General features: G+C 48.2%; 2 protein-coding genes across 4 annotated transcripts in view; one reads left to right on the top strand and one right to left on the bottom strand.

Moving 5' to 3' along the window:
* POLQ (DNA polymerase theta) overlaps positions 1–5,222 on the top strand; it is a 46,924-nt gene extending 41,702 nt beyond the window's left edge. The window contains exons 26-29 of the mRNA XM_026050322.1: positions 950–1,074; positions 1,706–1,859; positions 3,372–3,487; positions 5,109–5,222. Of these exons, the coding sequence (XP_025906107.1) occupies positions 950–1,074; positions 1,706–1,859; positions 3,372–3,487; positions 5,109–5,222 (509 nt within the window). The remainder of the gene's footprint in view (positions 1–949; positions 1,075–1,705; positions 1,860–3,371; positions 3,488–5,108) is intronic.
* Positions 5,223–13,120: 7,898 nt separating this feature from the next.
* Positions 13,121–25,127, bottom strand: part of STXBP5L (syntaxin binding protein 5 like) — a 168,197-nt gene continuing 156,190 nt past the window's right edge. For all 3 annotated transcript variants that reach the window (XM_026050318.1, XM_026050320.1, XM_026050321.1), the window contains 6 exons: positions 19,254–19,493; positions 17,931–18,291; positions 17,079–17,244; positions 14,951–15,062; positions 14,359–14,579; positions 13,121–13,511 (listed from right to left, as the gene is read on the bottom strand). In XM_026050318.1, the coding sequence (XP_025906103.1) occupies positions 13,470–13,511; positions 14,359–14,579; positions 14,951–15,062; positions 17,079–17,244; positions 17,931–18,291; positions 19,254–19,493 (1,142 nt within the window). In that variant the 3' untranslated portion in view covers positions 13,121–13,469. The remainder of the gene's footprint in view (positions 13,512–14,358; positions 14,580–14,950; positions 15,063–17,078; positions 17,245–17,930; positions 18,292–19,253; positions 19,494–25,127) is intronic.

The raw sequence follows: 25,127 nt of genomic DNA, 5'->3' as shown, positions 1-25,127 counted from the left end.
CAGGCTTTGTTTGATCAAGTGAGAAATACTGTCCCATTAAGAGTCTGTTTAGTCCCCAGTAACTTCTTAATAGTCTGTCCTTTGCAGACCTTTCGAAATGGCTCCCTGCCTTCTCCCTCTCTCCGCACTCGCACACCTGCGAGCACACGCTGTGCAGTGTGTAGAGCTGGCTGCACCGCAGCTTCTGTTCCTCTGAATTTCACTTGTGTGTAATGTCAGGCTGACATACTAAATTACATGCCTAACAAATTAACTGCCGCTGACAGCCTTGGTCTTGAATAGTGCCTCTTGTGCTTTACATTTTATAAACCTTGGAAAGAAACTGTCTGAAGTGAACTTTTTCGCTTCAGTGCAGTTACTGTCTGAACTTGGAGTGAAAAGGACTGTTCCCTGTCTCACCATACTTTGACCTGTGTTTCTTTTTAATACCCTTCATGGTTTTGCTCCTTTCCTTACAGAGCACAGCTGGGTGAGCTTGTTTCATCCTAGAAGCTGAAGTGACTGATCTGAAATCAGACAGCCTGAGGGATCAAGGGCTCTGACTCCTACTTTCAACTTAACAGTCTTCCTACTACTTGTCTCTCCAGTGCTGCTCCAGGTCCTGACCTCTCCATGAGGTCTCCATTCTCGTGAACACTGCATGTGTCCTGTTCTGTGCCCGGTCACTATGCAGAACTGTTTCCTGTAGCCTTGTGCACAGCCAGCTATCCTGACACTATGCATATTTTCTTACAACTCAAAGCCTTAGTAAGTTCACTCAGCAGAGCTGAGAATAGGCTGAATGAATGATCCTGTGCTTTTGTCTCCTTGCCTGACAAGATTTCAGAAATGAAATTCGTTACCTACCTTGGTCCTTTTTAAGTTGCCCAGGCTCCTTGCAGTGACCCTAGTGAGGAGTTATCATGAGACATCATCTGTATTAGTGAATATTTTATCTTTCCTTTTACAGGGATTCAGAAATTCTTGAGGGAGACAGTGAAGAACTGCAAAAGGGATGGCTTTGTGCAGACCATTCTTGGTAGACGGCGATACCTGCCTGCCATCAGAGACCCCAACCCGTACAGTAAAGCTCACGTGCGTTGAAATCAGCACTTTTTTTTTTAAGTATCTGTTCTTGCATGTCCTTAACTGCAGCTTTACAGTGTCTGTCACCCATTTTAGTGACGACCTTGCACTTCTCACTTAGTTCACTATTGCCTCAGTTGCTTTCTGAATAAGAAAGCTTTTGTCATGGTCTGTTTGACACAAGTCTTCTGTGACTTGGTGTACAGCTGTCATCAGTGTTCTAACCTTACTTCATAACTCCCACTTTGGAAATGGAATGAGTAATATATTGATATAAGTGGACATGGTTTTTAAAAGCCCCCACATAGTGATGCTTTTAACTCTTCAGGCTGAGTTGCTCCCACTCAGCTGTCTTTGCATGTTGTCAGCACTTGAACAAGAAAGGACATTTCACGTCCTGTGTTTTCCAGGTATTTATTCTTTTTCTCATTTTCCCTTAAGGGAAGAAGTGATGTAACTGGTTAGATGCGTATTTACTTAATACTCACTCATGCATCAGTGGTATTTTTTTTTCAAGGTCATTTTGGACACGTCTGTCATAGACAGTAACAGCAAATTGCCTTCCCATGGTGACGGTGTATTTCTGATGCTGGATTTAATTTTTTTGGGGTGGGTGTTGAGAACAAGTATCTTTGTTTAGGCAGAGCGACAGGCTGTGAATACAACTGTGCAGGGATCTGCTGCTGACATTGTCAAAACAGCCACCGTGAACATTCAGAGGCGCCTGGAAGCTCTCTCCTCTGAGATCAAGTCTCATGGACACCTGGAGAGCTCCCTCCAGAGAGCTAAGGCTGGTATGCTCCCCTCTAGGGCTGGTATGCCCTAGGGGGAAACTTCTGGTGTTACCAATTAAGCTCCTAAAAACTTAGGGCTTGGGGTAAGGGTGGGTGAAAATTTTATTTCCTGGAATTAAGCCGGGAAGTTGTTGGCCTATATTGACCTGTATGCAGAAATTCCACAGTAATATTAAATGTTCATCAGCCTGAGTTCGTTCTGGAGACAGTTAGCAGGGATATGCTGGGGTTCTTGTTTCTAGGGATTGCTGTGAGGCCTTTTTGCAGCATAGTATAGTCGTATATTTTTAGAAGGATAATTTAAGGGATGGAGTGATGCATTTGTTTGCTAGTTCATAGGCTTCAATTTGTAACGTGAAGCTGTCTTAGTGTGAAGGAACTGATTCTAAGGCATGGGAAAGAAAACGAAGTTATTATTTGCTGAACCCCTAGCAATATACCAGGGATCTGTATATCAGAGAGGCAAAATTCAAAGGTCTTCCAAGAACACACCTTAGCTATAAGCAGAAGGTGTGCGATAGGAGGAGCTTCCCACCCTCCCCAGAGCCAGAAGCTACTGATCTTTGTCCAGCCTAATTGTAGGAAGGGGAGCAGCTGCATGTGGCAGCTACTTCTTCTCCTCTAATACCATGTGCTTCAAGAGTTTGAACGAATTCCCCTTCTGCAATTTATAGATTGCTATAAATATATACGGATATAACCTTTCCCATTATCCCAGCAGAGATGCATCCTAGAGCATGTGGGTGCCTCAGTGTTGCTGTGCTTCAATGCAGGGCTGATGTGAGCAACTGATGGTGCAGTGAAGCTCTTCCTGCAGCTGTGAGCTGGAACCCCGCCGTGTGCTAAACTGATAAACAGCTTCAGAGTCTCTATGCAGACATTCATTTACTTAATTATTTATTTAAGGTCCTTTCCATAAAACATTTCCTGTTTTTTTTGTTTGGCAGGCATAGCCAAATATAAGATCCTGCTTTGTCAGCTGTTTACTGGCTTATTCAAAGACTGCCCATTTTTTTATCACGAGTAGTAGCAACAGTTTCAGCTAACAGGATTTGGCTGGATGGAAAGAGTCTTTCTGGCTCCTCAGAACTAGCCATTAAACTGATTTCGGAAGACAAGCAGAATCCTAATTTGTTGCCAGAGAGAATGCTCTAAACCAAGTTCCGATTAAACTTGACATAAGTTTGTTTAAAATTTACTTTTAAAACAGATGGTTAAGGAGGTGCAACTGTCTGTCTTGCTTCTGTTCTGATTCACATCTTCATAATTTAAGTCTGAAATGTTTGTATCTAAAATGCTTTCCATTAACATTTTTCCTCTCAGTAGCTGTACAAATATTGATAGAATGGTAATGTTTCCTGGTTTTTTTATTATCTGTATGCCCAGACTTCTTCATTTTACTGTTCCTCGCGTTCTTTTTTCTTAGCATCCTGCATATGTGCAGGTTGTTGACTACAAGAAACATGTCTTTGCACAATGGTAGCTGACAGCCTGTGCTCTTGCCCTGCGCAGGAAGGCTGGAGGGCAAGCGGAGCAGATGCATGTTGCCTCCCATCAATGGCGGGTTCTTTGTTCTCCAGCTCCATGATGAGCTCCTCTATGAGGTCGCGGAAGACGATGTCATCCAGGTACAGTGAGCCCTGTTTATAAGACTTCTAGATGGTCCTGGCACGGTGAGTGGCTGTCAGCAGCGTCGCTGGGCTCTTCCTGGCTGCCTTTCAGGTTGTGTCTGTCACTGCCAAAGACAGCAGAAGGTGGCTTGGCTCAGCTGCTGGAGCTGACCTTGGCAATGAAGTGGCCGAGCTACGGTCTAGTTTAGGGACGAAAAGCTAGGTCCTGTTTAACCCCTTGCTGGTTCTCAGCGTAATTGTATGGATGCCTTTAAGCTGCCCAGCCTGTGTGTGCCGTGGCTGGGAGCTGAGAACACGGGAGGTGGTGCTGGTCGCTCAGCGTGCAGGCAAGGCAGAGCCCAGGCCCCAGCTCATGACCTTGCTGCATGGCCATCCCATGAGCTTCCCCCAGAGTTTCAGGCAGGGCTTTGTGGCTCCTCTGGAGCCTTTTCCAGCAGACTAAACTTCCCTTGCTCTGGGTGCAACAGCCCCAAATTGATGTTCCTCCCTGCCTGTGTGCAGTGGCATTTCTGTCCTCTGAACATTTCTTTTAAGGTACTGGGACCAAAATGTCCAGCCGAGGCCATAGCAAGTATTGAGTAGGATGACAAATTGATTGGTGTGTGGCTCAAGCAGCACTTTCTTCTTCCACATTCCAGAATCATATTTGCTTTCTCTTCATGACACTGTGCCTTGCTTTAGCTCTGTTCAATTTTGGATCTCTGATAATGCCATTTTTTTTTCCTGTCTGACTAGTTGCTCTCCATCCTGTATTTGAACAATAGATTATTTCTATCTTGGTTTTCCGTCCTGCTTTCTGTCATACTTTGTACTTGTCTGTGCTGAATTACATCCCGTTTCAGAGCATTTTTCTAGGTTATCATTTTGAAATGTGGTGTGCAAAGGTACAATATTTTAGAAGGCACATCTGTTCTTAGCATGGTTGTAAACTCTTCTTCTGCTCTGATCTTCTCAACCCCGCTCCTGCAGCTCCCTGTAAAAATTATGGTGAAATTTCTACTATAGGCACCTGTAAAGGAATTACAGGAAGGTACTGGGAAGTTAAAAACCTTGATTTTTTCCCATTTTGACCTTCTGGATGAGCTGGAGGACCTCACTCATCTTGAAGATTTCCTTTTTTGCTTGTTTTTTGTTTTGCCCTGCCCCGGAGAGGCTCACGGGATGAGTGTGGACAGAAGGATTCAGTGGTGTGTGTGGGCCCTGGGGCTGGAAAGGGGGGCCTCTCATCCAAGGCAGGTTCCGAAAAGCAGGAAGAAAAGTAATCTTCTTGTGATCCCAAAACCACAGGCAAAAACATTATATAGACTCCTGGCTGTGCACTTCAGTGCATGGTTTCTTGAAGATACCTTTTGAAGGCAGCAGTTAATGGAGGAGTTAATTAATGGAGCAATTAATAGCAGGGGTAAACCAAGGTAGTATCTAACCCTCGCATGACCCGCTTTCCCAGCAGTGATGGGATCCCAGGACTGATGTGTTTAGTCGCATTCCCTCCTGTGGTAAAGCAGAGCAAACAAAAAGGCAGTGAGGAGCTCCAGGGTGGTGGCCAGGCCAGACGCTGCCAGAAAAGCAGCGCAGGGAGCCCACGGGCAGCACCTCACGTGGGGCTGTTTCCTCGCAGGTGGCCCAGATCGTGAAGCACGAGATGGAAAATGCCCTCAAGCTCGCAGTCAGGTTGGACGTGAAAGTGAAAATCGGGCCCAGCTGGGGGGACCTGCAGGACCTGGAGCTTTAGCCGTGGGTCACGGCTCGCTGGCGTGCGGCGAGCCCGGGGCGGGCGCCCCTTTCCTCCCTGGCAGCCTCCGGTGGGTGCGCAGAGCCGTCCCCTTTCTAAAGACATCGCTGGGAGCTGCCTCTGAAGTGTGTCGTGGAAGCTGCCAGGAATCCACCAAAGCTGCCCAAGGTCGGACCGTGCAATGGAGAGTTTGCAGAACTCTGAAATTAATTGCTACAGTATAATATTTAAAGGAATTATTGTCTAAAATATGCCTATATTTAGTATTTTTTTTAATCTGAATGAATTTTCTACACATGAAATGAGCCGGAATGTTTTACTAAAAGAAAGGACAAAGATTGTTTGGAAGAGGCTGGGTTTGACTGTATGCAAGACGAAGATAAACTGTCATTTTGGTAGCACGTAACGCTGAATTTCACAGGTCCGTGCTGGGCTCACTGCAGTGACTTGTGCAGATGACACAAAGCACAGAAAGGGCCTTGCAGCTGCCTCTGTATCTCCCCGACGAGCTGTGCAGCGTGTGCAGCAAGTGGAACTCTGCTTGCTTGGCCTCGAAAGTCTTCTGTTGACTGAGTGGGGTCAGCCTTGGTCCGGGGCTCTCTATTGGTAACACCAAGCCATTAGTGGAAACGTTGACTTCTAAAGAGTGAAATCCTGAGTTGCAGATGATTATTGTTAAAAACTGAACTCCAAATGTTAAGTTCCTGAGGAAAACATCTGGATCTGAGGAGCCCATGTGGCCGCTTGCTGGTGTTTCGGGTCTTTTGTGGGGGACTTGTGGCTTTTCCTTTCTCTCCTACCCCTCCAGAGACTGGTCTTATGGGGAAGCCCTGGCCAAAGCCTGTTTAGCCTTGCTAAACATTGCTTAGATTTCACCTGGTGCTTTGCTTCAGTGCCCTTGGCTCCGTCCTGGGGAGCAGGTAGGAAGTTTTTTCCAAGAATTGGAGCGCGTTGGACAGACGCTCTCTGAGACTGCTGAGGCTTCGGGGAAAGGGGCAGAGCAGCGGCTCACGGGGAAGGACTCTGCCCGTGGTTGGTGTTGCCCTCCGCAAGGATAACTGCGGGGTCGGCTGAGCCTCGCAGCCCGTGACGTAATCTGGCTTCCAGCTTGTTGCACTGGTTGTACAACTGGGGCTGTTTCTGTTAACACACTATCAGACACTGCGTTTTATTCCTGTCATCGTGTGGCCCTTGCGTGTTACAAGAAAGGGAGAGGAGGGGCCTCTCATCAATATTCTTCATGTCTACTTTTTGTCTGGCCTCTCTTCTGCAGCTTTTCCCCAAAATAAGCAATTACAAGAGAAGCAATCTCAATCTTCCAGTTTCTGCCTCCTGTGAGAAATTTTCAGGCCCCTAATTATTCTCTCATTTCCGAACGTCTGCTGGATCCTTTTTAGTCTTTCTGCAGTTTCCTGCAACGAGGCTTGGAGCAGCCTGCGAGCGGCCTGAACCCGCAGCCTTCCCGCGTGGCGCTTCGGGGCGCGGAGGCCGCGGGGCTTTGCTGCTGGTTGTGCAGCGACACGGGCACCCGGGCCGGACACCGAGCGCTGGGCAGCGGTGCCCTGGCCGCCCCTCCCAGCACGGCCTCGACCTGCTTTTCCCTTTCATGCTTGTGCGTCCCTCTTCCTTTTGCCTTGCAGTTTCTCGCTCCTCTGACCTCCTCTGCAGGTGTTCCCTTCCCGCCGCCGTCACGGCGCACCCGGCACCCTGAGAGAGGAGCTCTTTGGCCGCCTCATTCCGTGCGTGGAACAGGCGCTTCCTTTCCCAGCTCATTAAAGCCTTTGCTGTTAATGGATCTGAGCCCTGGCACGCCAATGCCTCAACATTTGTGTGCCCTGCCTGTGGAGAGGCTGTGTTGGATTCCGCAGCAGCTCACGTGGCCTCATGGTTTCCTGTCCCTTGATGTCCCGCGGTGAGACACCTGCGCCACGCTTCAGGCCACGCTGGAATTCCTGTTTGGAATTCCTGATTTGAATGGCTCCTTCCACGGCACGTTACAGGGTTTGCCTCCCGCCTTCTGCATTTACAACCGCCAAGACGGCTCCTCAGACCTGTTCTCCGCACACTCTGCATGGGGGAGAGATCAATCAGTGAAATGATTGACGCTGAACTAAACTGATTTGATACACAAACTCAGTGAGTGAATCGTAATTAAGCAGTGATTTTTAGCAAATGAGAAGATAAAAGGTAGTCATTGCCTGACCCCTGCTATTTGCATTCCTTAATTCTGATTAGATTTTTAACTGTGAATGAGATTAAGCAGGGGAAGCAGAGGAGGACTCAGGTAAGGTAAGCAGGGCTGCTGCTTTGGACTGAGCTGAAGATTTATACCTGGTTTTCTTCCGGAGCTGGGAGGCAAGCCCAAAACAGCTTATTTAGTTTTCGCTGCCCAGCTTCTGTGAAGGGCCCTAGGCCAACATACAGTAGGAAACTGCTTTTTTTTTCAATAAGTCGGGACCCCTGAACCAGTGGGCAGGTTATTCCTCTTTGTATTCTTGTAGACGGAACACGCTGCACGTGTGTTTGCTCTCAGTTCTTCTGCGTGTCTGTTTCTCTCTCTCTCTGCAGTCCACGCTTGCCCCCTGTTAGCGGGCATGGCCCAGCTCACACGGTGCAGTGTCACACAGCAGCTTGGGAAGGGGACAACGTCAGGCTGGATGAACGCTGCAGAAAAGGGTAGGAATTCTGTTGACTACGGCAGCCCCATCCCATTCTGCAGCCTGGCTCTGCAGCCTGCCCTGTTCTGCCCTTGCCTGGATGATGCACCAGGTGGTGGCTCCTGTCGGCCAAAATAAACTGGGATGGGACCTGATACCAACCCAAACGTGCGCTCACCAGGAACGTGTTGGCCCCACATTGTGTGAGCCCCGTGAGCTACCTGCTCGCACAGAGCCTGTGCCCATGGGTTGTTGAGTAGCCTTGTTGCACTCGGTTCAGAGCTGCTGTCTGGTCAAAATCACTGAAACCCGCGACTGGGACCAAAGAGCAGGTTCTGAACCCTGTCTTCATCCGGCAGGTTATCCTGGGTTTAGCAGAATGAGCACCTACCACCGACGTCTGAGCTGCGTGGTCCTTTTCTTCATTTGCAGGACAGTCTTCTTCTGTCTTGGTCTGCTTGTTTCGTTCGGCTGAAGCCTTCTTTCCTTAGCTTGGTACCTACCAAAGGTGCTCTGGGGGCTTGCTTTTACTCGGGTAGTGGCGGGAGAAAGAGACACCTGACAAAAAAGCCAACGTGCAGGAAACGCAGTTCCGTCGGCTGCTCTCGCTTTCTCCCATGCTCCTTAGGTTTCATCAGCAAGAGAGTGGAGGAGTTGATTATTTCCTGATATTTTTTTCTCCTCTTTGACTGACATTTGGGTCTCTACTGTCAGAGCATCCGTATTTATTACACTTGTGGTAGCTGCGCTTCAATAAGCTGGATCCTGCCCTCTGAGAGCAGCAGCAGCAGGAGGAGGAGGAGGAGGAGGAGGAGGGGGAGGAGAGGGCCCGAGCCCTGCGCCATGACTTGACCTACAGGAAGAACGGGCAGCGCCCTGGGACTCCTGTGGCCTTGTGCCAGCTGAAAGCAGGGCACTTCCCCTGATCTGAACACACAGGTGCACTGGGACATGAAGTAAAATCACTAAAATAAGTCGCCCAGGTGCAAGACTAATATTCCTGAAGGCTGACCGTAGGGATCTGAGCTCCGCAAAGCGTAACAGCATGAGCTGGGGCTCCGGTTTTCCCCGCTGCTTGGATTGCTGGCGGGGGGGATATGCAGCTTCCCCCCGCGGCGAGAGCTGTGCCTCGATTTGCCAAAGTCCTGACTGAGGGGGTGGTGTAAACTGCATCCAAAGCTGCACCCCAGAGCAGGCATCTCTTGAAATACTATAAAGAATCAAGCAGCAAGAATTGAAAGAAACAGAGATCTACACCAACTAATACCAATTCTTTCCTTTCTTTCCCACATATTTCCTTCTTTGTTTTTATTGGGGAACTCAAAACAGCTTCAGGAAAAGGTGCCCTCAAGACTGAAATGTGCTTCAATTCACCTTTAGATGATAGAAAATGATGTAGGAGGACTGGGATATTTAAGGGGCTTGTAATTAAATGAAATCTGTCTTTTGGCTTGTGTTACAATGCACACAGTTTATAAATAACTGGAGGAGTCCAGAGACTGAATATAGCTTTTATTGAAACAGCAATGTATTTTTTCACTTCTGGAATTGTCTATTTAAAAAATAATATATTTTTGTATGTAGTATTTGTGTTGTAATAAACATGTTTGGGTGTGAGAGAGCTTCTGTAAAAAGAATATGTAGAATATTTTAGAGAGTTTCTGTATGTGATAACTTTATATAGTACGTGTAGTAAACAGTATTTCTGTTAAATATTTATGTAAGAAGCTCTATTCTGGTAATACAAGGAATGTCTAATTGATACTCAGGAGTGCGGTCTTCTATTCAAAATTTTAATAGTGAAGTCTAAGACTTAAAAAATCATTTAGAAAACTGGTGATTTTACAAAGCAAACCTGATGCTCGGTATTTCCTTTAGCTTGCCTTTTAATTAAAGATTTGAAGCTTAATTTAAAACTCGAGGATTTTTTCTTTTTAAACAAAAGAGCTTGTACTTCACTGAAGAGTTGCCTACAGTCACATAAAGAATTTAATTTATATTCCATATATTCTGTGTATCTACCGTGCTGTGCATAGGGGTGAGTCAGTATCTGCTCTCTTGCAACAGGATTCGAGCACTGATGGTAACTCTAGGGTTTTGCTTGAGCTGCTGCTGTCCAGGTGGAGAAGGGGACCGCACGTGAGGCCAGCACGCACAGGGACAACGAATATCCCTGGATTTCTTACAGCAAGGAAACTCAGATGCTGGGTTTGTTGCTCTGAACGCTGCATCTTTATTACTTTCATCAGTCGTCTTTCATAGAGTTCAGGCCTTTCAAAAATGCCCCACTCCCCCTCATTGCACAAGAAATCCTCCAGGCAGGAGCTCCACCGTCCTCACCAACATTTTAAAGTAAGTGAAGGGTTGGGGTTTTTTTCCACATACATGGTAAATCTCGATAGAAAGCATTTAACAGTGTGCACTAACAAACTTATACAACATATACATTACATATATATATTTTTATATATAGAATATTCTATATACAAACATATACAACTTTTCAGATCTCTACAGACTACCAGAAAATTCATCATTATAGTCACAAGTGGTGAACTTAACAGAAACAACAGTTTGTAACTGTCTGGAAAGATGTAAAATATGCAAAGGTGGAAAGCAAGATACAGCTGTGACCTGGTGAGGAACACTAGAGAAAAATTGCTCGAAAGAGTCTATGAGTAAAAACTGCAAGTTAGAGGGCTGCTAAATTCTCATTGTTCTGATGCAAAAAAATGCACATCGAAGGCTACTGGCAGGTTTTTCCCCTGATGTCCGGCTAGAGATTGCTGCCAAAGCCAGGCAGACAGGGGGTGAATGACTCACTGAAGACACTTCTCTCTCGGGCCATGCTGTAGCGACTAGGGCCGAAAAGCTGCTCTTAGGCCCTTGCATCTGAGTCACAAGTGAGCGAGGGCACTCAGCTCCGGCCTGAAGATGCCTCTACTGAAACCAAGTCCTGGAGATCTCTGCAATATCAGCGACCGACACGCTGCAGGACAGCAGCTACCTGGTCACTGAAGCAAGCCAAGTGTGGCTGCCCGTGAGGTGCTAGCACTTGCCTGGGCTGATGTCCTAGACACCGACCCGTTTTACACTAACCTGTGGGGGAAACCGGCTCTGTAACCGGGGGGGTGTCCGAGTTTCACACTTGAAGTCGGCCTTGTCACCTGCACCAGGTGCAGCTGCAGCAGCAGCAGCAGCGCTGCAGAACCCGTCAGCTCGGGTGGCACAGCCTGCCCTTGCTTTTAACCATCACGAGGACTACTCGTCTTCTCCTTACAAGCAGAGAAGCCGGGAAGAGTCAGGTCTATAAATGTGGTTGGAGGGCTGCAAGGAGCAGGTGCACCAGAAGATTTTGATACGCAGAGGCCAGTGCTGAGGGCAGAGCCCAGGCCGAGCGCACGCACGGTCATGCAGAGAACTGAACTGCCACAATGAGCTCACCCCGTGCCGTTCGAGAAACCTGGTTTCAGTGACTCTTCACCAAAGGCAAGGGGCTAGTGCTGGGCTCAGGAGGGAGGAAGGTCCTCAGGCCGGCTCAGACCGACACTGAGCCGTGTGGTTGCTCCTTCCTGGAACACTACAAGGCAGCCTGTCCAGTCATGGGCACTTCCAGCTCCTTAATTCTGGGCGGGCACTGCTCAGACCTTGACCTTTTTCCCCCACAGCTTCCTAATTTTTCAGTTCCTACAGTGACAGTGGTTTTCCCTGTGACAGAGAAACGTATCTCTTGTCACGTTTCCACTAGAGCTGTCAGAGCGGCAGCTGTGATTTTATTCCTAGAGAAATTCAGGAACTTCTGTAAAGCAGAGAACTCCCGTTCTGCTGCAGTGGGAACGTGCAGCTCAGCACCTCCCTTCACCAGGCACAGCCGGGCTGAGGGTGCCGGGAGACACCTGGAACCCGCAGCCCGTGCATTAATCCAAGGAAAGGAAACATGTGTGAGAGGAAGCCCCTCTGGGAGAGCTCACCCAACATCAGCACGATGCCGACGCAGCCGAGTTCACGTCTAGTGAAGGGGCTCTTGTCTCTGCCAAAGCATCCGTCAGGACTCCCTGAAGGGGCAGAGGCTGTTTCTCACATACACTATTATAATGCTGCCTTTTCTCACTCCTTTTCTAACTTGAACTTACATCCAGGTACAAGAAGAAGGGCCTTCGGTGCCTTGTTGCGAAGCTAACCATGGAATTCTCTTGTAACTTCACTCTTGGCCTCCAGGAAGGTCAAGATTTTGCCGGCTGCTGGAAGGGCATCGTGCTCCCGCTGACGGGAGCCTGCTCACGTTAACCAGGCGACAGGAGGCCCGTGCCGCTCTCGCCCCTGTCTGCACCTCGCTGTATTTTCTGCAGAGGTCACTGCAGAAACCAAGCAAGTCGCTTCGAAGCAAAAGCAAATCCGTCCTGGCAAAGTGAACAGGGACTCTTAATGGCCACGCAGCAGGGGTGTAATTTTAGGCAGGTGCCAATGCAGTGCCATATGCTGAGGGGTGGGTTTCGTGCTTCTCCCCAAGCCTGTTCTTCAGTCTGGCTGCTGTGATCTCTGCCCACTGGCTTCACAGCGGCTTCCCTGCAGCTTCCTTAGCATAATTCCTGTGTCAGGACTCTCCACCTCACAGCAGCGCTTTCCATCTTCCCCTTGCTAAGTTCAAAAGCGATTTTATAAATTTGTCCTCTGCTCCTGCTACTGAGAAATAAGGCAACCAAGTAATGCAGAAACTACTGGGATGAAAAATGCCACAGCCCCCTCCAAGGACAGCTGAGAGGAATCCAGAGCACAATCTACAGATAAGGTAGCACAGACAAGGGTGACATTTCATGTGCTCCGGATTGCAAATAAACTGTCTGCTCTCATGTTGAAATGGCATTTCAGTTAGTGCCTGTTAGCTACTTGAAAAAGCTGTAATTTGGGGCACAAGATTTTAACGTTATTCATTCTACTGCTAGGAATTAAACAGCACTGATTTCAGGCTCAATTTTTCAAGGAAAATAAATAGCAGAGAAGAAAATGCAGCTCAACTCATTTTTCTGTTGAGAACAGTAGCAAACATGCTTGAAATGTACCTTTTTTTTTTTTTGTAGTGTCATTTTAAAAATAAAGATTTTTGCTGTTTACGTTTTTCTCAGAATAGAAATAAATCCTTTTTTTTTCTTCTTCACTTACAACATGCTTTCTTTTTCTTTTTTTTTTTTTTTTTTAAGTTGTCAATTAGTCATGCAAGAAGTTTGATAAGTGCATTAACATTCTAGTTTGTACAGAATATTTTTAACCAGACACACTCCCCACTCAGTTCATAACTACAGCTTCTGAAAAACTACATGCCACAGTGCTGGCTGACGTCCATTTGGGAAAGAAATGGGCTGCTGTATAAGAAGCCAGGTGTTGGAGCAGGATCCACATCATTCTGGTGTCTACCTCTCAGTCTGTGAAATTCCTCCTGGATTCCGACTGTGGTGAATCCATCGAATCCAGAAAAACATCTTCTGGGAGAAAAACAGTTGTTTCTGGCCAGTAGGACTGTTGATTTGGGAATTCATGTTAGTTCCCAGAACAATGTTCTTGGTAAAAAGCCTCAAGTACCTTCCTTGAAAGTCTAAAACTGGTACCATTTTTTGTCCTTATACTTCAGCATCACCTATAGAAACAGGGACGGAACAAACAAAGGCCCATAAAGCACTGCCCTGTGTAGGGAAAGGGGGTTGACACAAGCCTGCTACGCCGGTATCACAAATGACTTGGTTTAATTATCTGTCACAAACCTCATAAGCAAAAACGAAACATCAATGCAGTGCTTTTCTGTGTCACCAGGATTCCACGGAGACACTTATGATTTCATTATGGATACATTAAAAAAAAAAAAAAAAAAAAAAAGGAAAAGACTTACCTGTTATTCTTGTTCATTAACTGTTTTTTCCTAAGGAACTTTTATCTAATTTACCCCTGTGCTTTCCGTGGAAGAGTAGGAAGCAGCAGAAATTTGATTTTTGCGCCTATGGAAAAAGCACCTACAGAGCACAGCAGATATTCCCCAAATACATCAACTCCTTCTCCCTTTCCGGGCAAGTCCCTGCTGAGTATTTTTGCCTTTCACTTACAGCAGGCAGTGAAAGGTGAAGCAGTACAGGTGGTTGAAAAACACGCGTTATGAGAGGCCTTCTTTAATGTTTTATTTGCAGGGGAAATAAGCGAGTTAGTGACAAAAGATGAGAGATGAGAAGCGCCACATTCTAAATTCAAAGACGAACAGCGAACGCTCCTTTGTGACAACGTGAGAGGCAGCTATTTGTGCTGAGCACGATACGCTTTACCAGTGCTGTTGTGCAGGGTAGGGAGAGGAGAAGAACAAGCAGGAGCAAGCGCGGCTAGGACAAGGCGAGCGAGTGAACGGGGAGAGCGGTGCCTGAAATTGCTGCGGGTGGCTGCACGTCCCTGCATGTCCCTGCACGTTCCTGCACGTCCCTGCTCTGGGGCTGGGCCCTTACCTCGTGTGCGTGTTTGGAAAAGGCCTCGGCGCTGGCCATCATGCTCGCCGTCTTCTCATCCAGCTCGCCCAGCTTCTGTCCTCTCTCATCGAGGGCGATGCGGGCGCGGGTCAGGTCGCCGATGACGCCTCCTGCGGCTCCTCGCACGCCTTCGATCCCTCCTGCTCCCGGGATGTGCTGGGCAAGGCTACGGGAGGCCTTTCCCGCCGTGGCCTCACCGACTGCAAAGGAGAGGCGGCCGGAGGGAAAGGCGTGAGCGGCGGGCCTGGCTCTGGGCTGCCCCGAGCCCCAGGGGCATGCGCGGACCCCAAAGCCGCAGCACCCGGCTCCCCTGCAAGGTAGCACAGCGAGCGGCGGCCTCGGCACTTGCCCGGCCACGGGCTCCTCGTGGCCTCTGCTCGGCTGCTCCGAGGACAGAGAAAGCTGAGAGCAGAGGGAACCGCGCGCAAGGCAGCCGAGGGGCTGGGCCCCCTCTTCGCGCTGCCTTTCGGGCTCTTTTTGCATCATTTGCACAAATCCCATGCACGTCTCCAGACCCAGGTGACAAGGGCAGGGGACCCCACGTGCTAGTGCCTGAACAAGAAACACTTACAAAGCTCCTCTCTGTCAAAAGCTTGTCCACTGCCTCCGAAAAGTCCTTTGAGAAAACCTCTGTTTTGGGCTTCTGGTGTTTCCACAGGTGTAAACAAATCCCCAAGCATGTCCTAGCAGAGACAGATGTGAAAGATCAGCGAGGTAAAAGTGGCTACAGGGATTTTCTTCATTTGGATTAGAAGCAACATTGGATCTAGTCAACCAGTTATGTCTCTGCTGTGTATAGAGCAGTATCAAGTGCTCGACATCGTTGACTACATGGGCTAACCAGCCTCCCTGGTACTTTTGCAGGCCTCGCTTTGTCACTGCCTAGCCTCACGTTCATTATTGCAGAGACAATATAGAGACAATATTTTGCAGGCAGTACACAGAACGAAAATGCCAGTGATAAGATCACATTTTGCTCAGGAAGAGCAGAGGCGACACTGTAATTGAATAAACCATTTGGTGTGAGTTATGTGTCTTGCTGCAGTGACTATCCGGGCAAGCGGGGCAGCTGCTCTCTTTTTGCTCTGCAGTGATCCTGCGTTCCCAGCTTGCTAACCGCTCACGGTGCTTTATTTTTTCTTCTCTCTTGCTTTCTATTTTTAATAAAACCAGCAACCCCAAACCCCTCTCTGTGCCCTGCTGTGGTGCATTTCGGCAGTGCCGTGGGTAATGCTGAACAAGTTCTGTGGTGACACCGCAGCTTTCGGGGCGGTCAAACCCCACGTGAGCCAAATGAATCCCAGCTTTCCCTGCAGGCGGAGCGGGATAACGCCCACGTAACCCCAGCGCTTCCCTTTTCCAGTGCCTGGGGGCTTGCATGTAACGCCCAGTCCTCACGGTGATTCTTTGGGCTCGAGACAGTGACTGGAGCTGCTCAGCACACGCTGTTCCCTAGGGCTTGTACTTTCCTAGCCCAGCTCACTGCTAATTATATAACCTAGAACTTATTCTCCTCCTTTCTTCTTTTTCTTCTGTTACTCAAGTGTCTCCCTGCAACCTCTGACAATTCCTGCTTTTCAGTAAGCGACATTTTAATTTGCATTTCCATTTTATATATGCATATAAAAGTAATGCAAAGCCCTTTTGCTCAAAATAAATTATTTTAATTAGACCATCTCCATAGCTACTGTATCTTAATGTACAACAGGAGATACTTTGCTCATGTGGAAAAAGAGGGGAATGGGTGGGAGAGGGTTGTACCAATTACTGGAGTGAAAACAGCAGTAAATAATTTAAAACGTATCGAAATTGAGCTTATTTTGATACTAAATGTACCAGCTTCTGCTGTGCTTCCACCTGCCTACTGAACGCTGCAAGTATGAGGATATTTTTAGCGAAAATAAAAAATGATATGATTAAAGAAAGTGTGTGAAATAATTCATAGCTGCACTAAGGCTGGGTACCTGCTGGTACCAACCACTGCAGGCACCAGGAATTTGCGACTTCCCTTTCAGTCGTTTTTGAGCTTTGTCTCTGGTGCAGGAGGGCTGCGGTTTGGTTCATTTCTGGCTGAGCAGGGAGGCTGCAGAGGCTGCGGGTCTGGGAGGGCCCAGAGGCTGCAGCAAGGGGACGGGGCCAAGGAAACGTCCCAGCCATCAGCACAGAGTCACACAATCACAGAATGGTTGAGGTTGGAAGGGACCTCTGGAGATCATCTAGTCCAACCTCCTGCTCCAGCAGGGACACCCAGAGCACGGGGCACAGGGCGGCATCCAGGCGGGTTTGGGAGATCTCCAGAGAAGGAGACTCCACAGCCTCCCTGGGCAGCCTGTGCCAGGGCTCTGGCACCCTCACAGTGAGCAAGTTCCTCCTCACACGGAGAAGGAACTGCCTGTGTTGCAGCTTACACCCTCAGCAGAGCTGCTCACGGCCGCTCTGCCCTGCAGCTCGATTCACACAGGGCCGCTCCTGCTCCCGCAGCAAAGGCCTCACTTGAAACACCAACCACTTGAGACCTGTTTAGAATCTCTGGCACTGCTCCTGTTCTTTTCAACCACTTCACAATTTCCCTTTGCAGCACAAACGCCCCGCGGTACGAAGCGCGGCTGCTCTGCGAGCTCCAGGGGCCAAGGGCAGAGGCTCCGGTACGGCGCCGGCCTGCCAAGGCGGCGCCCCCGGCCCTGGGCCGCGGGTCCTACCTGCAGGCTGTCGCACATCTCCTGGCTGTACGTGAGGCGCTGCATCTCGGTGGGGGAGCTGAGGTACAGGGCCTGCCCCTTGTTGGTGAAGCAGAAGGTCCGCGCTATCCTCATGTCCGTCACGGGCAGGTAGTTGGCGTCCAGCAGCGGGCGGAGGCTGGGCAGGCTGCGGAGGGGCAGAGGCCGCCGCGTTAGTCGCCACGCGGCTCTGCTGGCTGCCTCTCAAACACAAACCTCTTAGATTAGCTCCAAAGGGGAAGGACTGCTGCCCTCAGCCCAGCACCTCTCCTTCGCACTTAGTTCTCCCACGTGGAAACGTTTCGCTGGCCTTGCCTCAGTGATCCTGAGGCTTTACGGACTGGGGACCGGCCTGCAACACAGCCTGGCTTGGGCTGGCCACTCAAAAATACCTGGAGTTGGTGAGGGGGGGGGGGGGGGGAATATCATCCCTATAGCTACTTCCCACTGGGTGAGCAGTATCATCCCGTGAGCTTTCTGCACTGCTCTATACTGCACACTGATCCTGTACCTATACAGCACTCTGACGTACCATAACTGAGCAAGAACTACCCCAGGCTTCTTGTGCAATAACTAAAAATCAGCAGCCGTTACTTCTCAGTGTGACCCAGCTCCTGTGAACTCCCCATGCAGGGCTTGCCCGTGGAGGTGGTGGGGCCACAGGGATGGCAGCTCCCGGGGGAGTCCTCAATTGCCTGTTAGGCAGGCACTAGACGGGATTTCATACAGAGCATCAACCATCGCAAGCGCATGCTGCAGCGAGTGCAAGGGGGCAGGGACAGCACCGTGCCACTTCCTCACTTAGTTTTGCCATAAGATTAGTTAGATAGGTACCTCAGTGTCATGATGTGCCCGTTGGCACAAAAGCAAGCCAGACAGACGCTGTTACAGAGGGTGACCACATCTGCTCGCAATAAAAAGGATGTTTCGGTGATGTTGTGGACATAAAGACATGTTTGGGAGGGCAATGAGAAGACTTTGGCTTGTTTTTCTGAACAAATGACTGCAAATTGATGATCACCCATATCCTGGGAGGAGGAAGGGGAATGCATGACCAGTTTCCTCTTTCTTGTTTTTTCACCATCATCTGCACTGTTTGGGTCCCGCCACACTTCATACGGTGGATGTGTCAGAGTCCCCATGCAGTCCAAACACGCGAAGGTCAGCACGGCTCCTTTCAGCGTCAGGACTGTGCCTGCAAAACACAACCTCCTCTCACTGGCACTGGCACTAAAGCTGCCTGGCAGCCCCGTGAACGCCCGAGGCTCAGGGGACGCTCGGCTGAGCTTCCCTCTTGCAAGCAGAGCGCACGTGACGGAGCTAAGCCCTAAGGTCTCCCTTGCTCCCTTCTTCCCAGCCATGCAGGAGCTGAACACACACACTGTGCTTACTGAAAACATCTCAGGCAGTCTGCATCAAACACTGCATACAATATAGGTTATTGAGTCCTGTGAAGATGGGCTGTTTTCATCGTTACATTATTCTAGCAGGGTACTGATTCTCCTGTCAAGCCAAGTGGCTCCCCTTAGTTGTGTGACCTTCCAGTGTAGCTTTAAGCCTGCTCAGGGAGCACTCCCGTGGCTTCCCTGAGGACACTCGCTCTCACACACACCTCTGCTTTTAGTCCTTGTTTTCCTTCACCCATGCTAAACCCATACTGCCTCCCCTTAGACCTGCCCTCTCTTTGCCCTCTATTCTTTCTACTCTACCATCTGTCACTCGCTCAGCCAACTCGCTCCTGGTGAATCAACCTGCCAACATTTTTGTTCCCCTTTCTGAGCTCCCTTCTGTTTCTCTGTAGCTTCCTGGTGGCAGGAGAGCCAAACTGTTCACAGCACTGCAGAGAGGATCGTGCCAGACCTGTCCACAGAACTGTAGCTGCCCAGTTGGAAGCAACTCCACTGATCTGCAGCTCCTTGCAAGCATTGTCAGGAGTGCATGTACCCATGTCTGGTAATCCTCAGGCCCAACACAACCAAAAGGTTAAGTTCTTGATGTTACAGATCTGCCACGAGCATCTCTTTGTACCTCTGGGCATCAATGTAGTGATTTATCATTGTTTCACACACTCACTGAGAATTTTTTGACCAAAAAGCCTATCGTATCATACAGTTATTCCCGCCGTTGTATCAAGACAGTAAGTAGATGTAGCCTTACCACTTGGCGACACCATCACCGGCTCTGTCTGCCTTAACTCATCACCAGCAGGCAGATTAAGAGAGAGGATCAGGACCATTCCCAGGCCTGTTCCAACCCAGAGACACGGGGAGACAGCGGAGTCGTTCTTGCGGGCAAAGGACTCCATGAAGTACAGAGCTGTAATGGCTTCTTTGGAGTCCCTGTCGATGCTGGACACGCTGGAGCTTCGCGAGCGGCTGAAGGAGTTTTCCCGGTTTTCTGCACAAATAAATAGAATCAAGCAGGTATTAGCTGGCAATCCTGCAACAGGCACGAGCCCTCAGCAAATACCACAGAACACAGGAAATACTGATTTGTACAACCTGTGCCTGATGCTAGCACGAGACCTCCTTCCTGCCAGTGTATAGATAAGTGTGGAAAACACTGGCAGACCTCATTAGATAGCTCTGCATTAGAAATAGCTGCTTATTATGGAGATTAGCACAGTCTAATTAGAATTTACAACAGCCTTAGCTCCAAGGACTTGTTCTAAATAGCACGAAATAATTTTACACCCATATGTTACCAGTGCATTTAAAATTAATCCATGTATCTCGTCGCTGTAGGCCACGAAGGGAAGGTGCCATCAGCAGGCTCAGAGCGAGTCCTCTGCCCTGCTTGTGTCGCTGGATACCAGCAGCGCCGCGTGCGCGACCACCGGGGATTGCCAGTCTCTTAATAACTGCTCGCTGGAGAAGGGCTGCCCGCTGCTAAGACAGATCCCAGTTATGCCCCGAGCCGTTGCAGGGGGCAAAGCAGCCCTGGCTTCCCAGGCACTGAAAGGAGCAGCTGGCTCTGCTCCCTGGGCATCAGCCGCCCGCTGAGGCCGCGCTGGCGGGTTCCTCTTTCTCCCTGTGCTTCAGCGGGCAGCGCCGAGTGCCAGCTGGGGACGGAGCCGTGTTGTCCTCGCTGCAAATCCATGGATGGAGCAAGGAGCATGAGCGCGGCCTGCGTGCTGCAGGACTCAAAGGTCTCTGCACTCGGCCTTGGTGTCCGGGGAAAAACCCAACCTGTGCAAGGGAGCTCCTGCCATTATGGAGAAGTGGTAGCTAAAAGTTGCCTGAATAGTCCAGGAGCCAGAGGGGACAAGGGAGCAGGAGCGGTTGTCAGCATAGACACTGCACAACAATTTGTGCTAGAGCTAATGTCTACCAACCTGGAGGCATCTGAAAACACCCCTGCTCTTCTGCAACATAAACCACGGGAGGGCCAGGAGGCTCTGCAGACGGAGCAATATTTGAAGCTCCTGCACCTGAGATAAGAGCCTGTCACGACTCAGTGTCTGGTAATGAAATTATTCTTTTTATACCTCAGAGGGAAGAGCTGTCTCTTCAGAGCGAGCAGAAATGACTAAGAGGAATGCTTCCCATCATGGCTGAGGAATAAAATTAGAAAAGGACTCGCTGTAATTTTCGAGCTTAAAAGCGGATCAGCCTGGTACTGTATTGTACTGCTGCCTGCTCTCCCCCAGAAGAGGCACACCGAGCCTCCTCCTGGGGCAATATGCCGCAGCATTACATCCCCTTACCAAGATGACTCCACAGCAGCTACCCAAACGACCCTCTTCACAGAAACTACCTGGGAGGGTCTGGAACGACTTGGGGCAGAGCGTTACTGCGAGCACCACCGGCAGTACTGAACGTGCCACTGTACAGGGCTGGCACCACGCAGGGCTGGGGACTCCTTGTCCTGCTCATCCACACTTGGTTCCACCTCTCTTCATCAGGGGCATCCACAGCAGCAGCTTCTTGGGGCAGCATCCCCCGGCACTGGAGTCCCACGGGACTGGAGGAGACACTTGTGCCCAGTTACATTCCCCAGCACTGGCTTCTCCTCACGCCGTACCCCTTTTGCACGGGCATAACTGCTGCTGCCCGAGTCTGGCTCAGCACTGCTAACGCATCTGTGCGAAACACGGGGTTGTTTCCTCCTGAGCAAACCCCCCTTCAAACACCTGGAGAAGGAGCGTTCCCCGAAACCTCAAGCACTTTGTCCTTCTGCTGTGGAGCGGGAGGCCCAGCTCCTTCCTGAGCACTGCAACAACTGCTGGACAAGGAGGGGCAGGCAGTGATTTCAAGGCACAGGTTTAGAGGGCCGCACATATTTTTGTTTCCTGGGGTACCTATTATTAAAAAAGATATTATTACATAATTCACTTTGTCCTTAAGAGGTACATTACTATCAGCGTCACATTCATTTCAGCTGCAGCGGTGCTCAAGCTGAGAACAACGTCGAAAGGACAAATGCACCTCCTCAGTTAGCGTAGGCGACATACAGAGAACTTAAAATATATGATGTGTCATTAGCATGTGTCATCAAGCTACTTTCCTCCCTTAAATAACAGCAAGTGTTCCTTTCTCCTGTGCAGCGCAGTTAGCTAATACCTCTGAACAGAAGTGACATTAACAGATATAGTCTTTGGGACACTTTGGGGGAAGGTACTGTGTCGTTTCTCATTTTCTGTGCCACTCAAACTGAATTTAAAAGATCGACATGACACATCTCTCAAAATTTGACATTGATAAACATATCTAAACAGGAAAGCAAAGCCTCGGAAAGGTCACAGTAACTATGCGAGTTTATTGGCTAGCTCTGAAACAAAGGAGAAATCTCTCCTGTTCCTAGATTTTTTTATGATAAAATTTAATCTTGGACTGTTCCCTGAGACGCCTTTCTCAAAATGATTCCAAATTCTCTATTTAGAAAACTCCCTGTTATATTTGAGAGAAATGGAAAGACACTTCATCTCATAAGACTGGCCAAAGTCTTATGAATCTAACATGATTTTTATCTTCTAAAAGGATATCCCATCTGATAAAAACTGTCCTGTACAAACATTGCTAGCCTGTGGTAATCCTTAAATCTACTGTCAAATCCTGAGTTTTTTTAATATATTTTCCTTCTGTTCCAGTCACAAGGGTGACTCGCAAGAATGTCAGGTCAAACACATCTTGCATGAATCCAAATCAGCACCATGACCACTTCCAAGTGCTTCCTGTATCCCAGGGCTAAACAAAGTTTACGTGAAGTAGTGAAGTTTAACGCAAAGAATGCCAGTTACACTGCATACTGTCTGTGTTACACTGGTAAGGCTAAAAGGTTTCTCGGATGTCTTCATATGTGGACTGCTTTCCAATAGAGTGATTGTCTCCTGGTGTCCTCCCTTCGTTTTCCTCACATGTGGGAAGTCACCTCTTCCATCCAGGAACAGCTTACAGCCTCTTGTGGCAGCTTAGCAGTTGATCGTATTGTAAAATAATGTCAAGAAATTGAAATAAAACTCTTTTTAATGAGTTAAACCTTGACCCTTCCATTTCTGCTTTACCTTCATTTTATTTCATCTCCCATTTGTTCTCTTCCCCTGTCAAAGGCAAACACTTTTCCACTCCTCGTCACCCTTTCCCTCTTCTCTCCCTCTACAGAACAGTCTGCATCGTGCCACTTTCTCAAGCACGTGCTCCTGCTCTTAACTGCAGCCTCCAGCTGTGATGGACTCCAATATTCCCTTTTCCCTGAGAGGCATACATATATATGATTTATATATATATATATCCAACTGTCACAATCCCTCTGCTCCTACCCAGTCAACTCTTTCTCTTCCTCCTCTCCTTGTAGTGATGGATTTATTGGCTTTTCTTTTTCTTTTTTTTTTTCTCCTGAATAAGTCTCCAGGTTGTTCCTGCAGCTGCGAGTACAGGAGCCATCAGAGTGGTCCAGTGTCTACTGGCAGCTAAGAAGTGAATACGATTTGGGAAAGGCTGCTATTTAAGCTATGGGGCTAGGGCTCTGAGCACAAGCATTATTGTTTGCAGCTACATACCTGGGGTTAAGATCACACCTCAGAAATACCACTACTCCAAAAAGCAGTTCTGCTTTCTTCAAAATGTTTGAGCTCATGGGGTGGGTTAGTGCGATGCAAACGGACACTTGGGAATCAGCTTCCTTCACAAAACGAGACTGACTGTTCAGTTCCAGCTATAAGCAACAGAGTGCAAGGCCAAACACCTCTGAATTTAAAAAAAAAAATAAAGGAAAACCTCTCACTTTCTACCCACCTCACTGACAGACACAGGCAGGACACGTCGGCTCACATGCCAGGACCGAAACGAAGCACTGGAAGCTTGCAAGTCTCACCTTTGTCCGTCCGTGTGCGAGCAGCACCTGGTCGTGTGAGAAGGCACCGATGCCGTGCAAGTGCTGAGGCACTGCCCGCCTGGAAAGGCAACCTACCGCCACCAAGCCGCAGGCATTGCAAGAGGACAAGGACAGTTGAGCCAGCTGGCATGGGGACATCCACGCGAGAGCAGCCCTCGGCACCTCCGGCTGCTCCCTGCCTGGCGCAGGGACGGTTTCATCCCCGCTCTGGTGTTTGCTGGGCATGTACAAGCCAGGCCAAGTAAGCAATTCCGTATGCTCCAACTGCCACCGTTACAGGGCGCTAGCAAATAATATTTTGGTTTTGCTTACTATTTTATTTATTGGCTCCCTCCTGTTCTGTGGTAGTAACCCTGGAATTTCCTTACTTTCCCATGTAATTAAAAAAAAAAATAACAGAGAAAACATTTAAGGAAAATATGCTACTGACTTGTGTATCTTCAGGGAATATTAGGATTTCTCCATTCTCATGTTCAGCAAAAGCTTTGTAAGGGGAACATATCCTCACCTATCATCTTTTCCACAGACTGTCACTGTGATATGCAAATTAATAAAATAAAGACTAATACAGAAACATAAAGTCATTCCCTTACTAAAGTTAGGAATCGTGAAAGCAGAAGTATCACTTGGCTTGAAGAATGAAAGAAAAGCATGAGTGACAAAAAGGAACAATTTCCCTATAATGTTTACATTCATTCCTGAAGAGTTTTGCAAACAAATACTAGCATCCTGGATTCTCTTTGTAGGATTTCTAGTGGGTTTAAAATACCGAATAACTCATCTGTTTATAAAATCTATATGCAAATTCAGCTTTTTTTGATACAAAAATCAATATATTTGGGAAACTGAACAGCTTATGCTCTCCTCACCTGGAGATTTTTCACAGTTTCAGTCCCAAACACCTGACTAGCAGAAGCTAATGAGGACATTAAACCCTTTGCCAGGCTAAGGACCACCACACGAAAATGTTCAGAGAAACCCGCCGCTTTTTAAAGAAGCAAGTGGTCAGCGACTCAGGAAATCGCGCAAAGCTCTGAGCATCCAGCCCCAAAGGTGACCTTGCACACACAGCAGGGCCACACAGACACTTATGGGACACAGATGGGACACACGCAGACGATGGTAAATCGATTCAAGGCACCGGACTTGGATTTTCATTTTGGATATTCCCAGAACGTGGAAAAGTTCAAGTTTAGGTTCTGCTTCAGTATGTTTGAAAAACAGAAGGGAATTCTTACAGCCAGACTAGTTTTCCCTATTAATAATGAGGTAAAAATAGCATTTTATAGCAAGAGGAAAACATTACAGATCTCTGCACTAATCAATCTATACCAATTTTCCATAATCAATTGTATGAATCACTTGTCTGTACTTTCACAAGCAAAATATCTTCTCCACAATCTCAATTTGAACACAGATTGTAAGTTTGGATTTATGTTTTCAGTCAAAAATACCCCAAATTCCTAGAATTCAAATCCAACCCAACAACACCCATTCTGGCTGAAGCAGTTTTCTGGTTCAGAAAATAATAATTTGTATAACTTTCATATGTGGAAGTGCACAAGTTAGAAGGAAACTGAGGACATTATAGAAAAATACCCATCAGATTCATTTGATAGGAGAGTCAAAACAGCTACTGCCATAATGAAGTAACTGAAAGCACTTTAGGGTTTTTTTCTTGTTTGGCTTGCTTATATG

Source organism: Nothoprocta perdicaria, unplaced genomic scaffold (genome assembly GCF_003342845.1).
Source record: "Nothoprocta perdicaria isolate Ctin4 unplaced genomic scaffold, notPer1 scaffold_68, whole genome shotgun sequence".
Taxonomy (NCBI): domain Eukaryota; kingdom Metazoa; phylum Chordata; class Aves; order Tinamiformes; family Tinamidae; genus Nothoprocta; species Nothoprocta perdicaria.
This window is presented reverse-complemented; position numbering and strand designations above follow the sequence as displayed.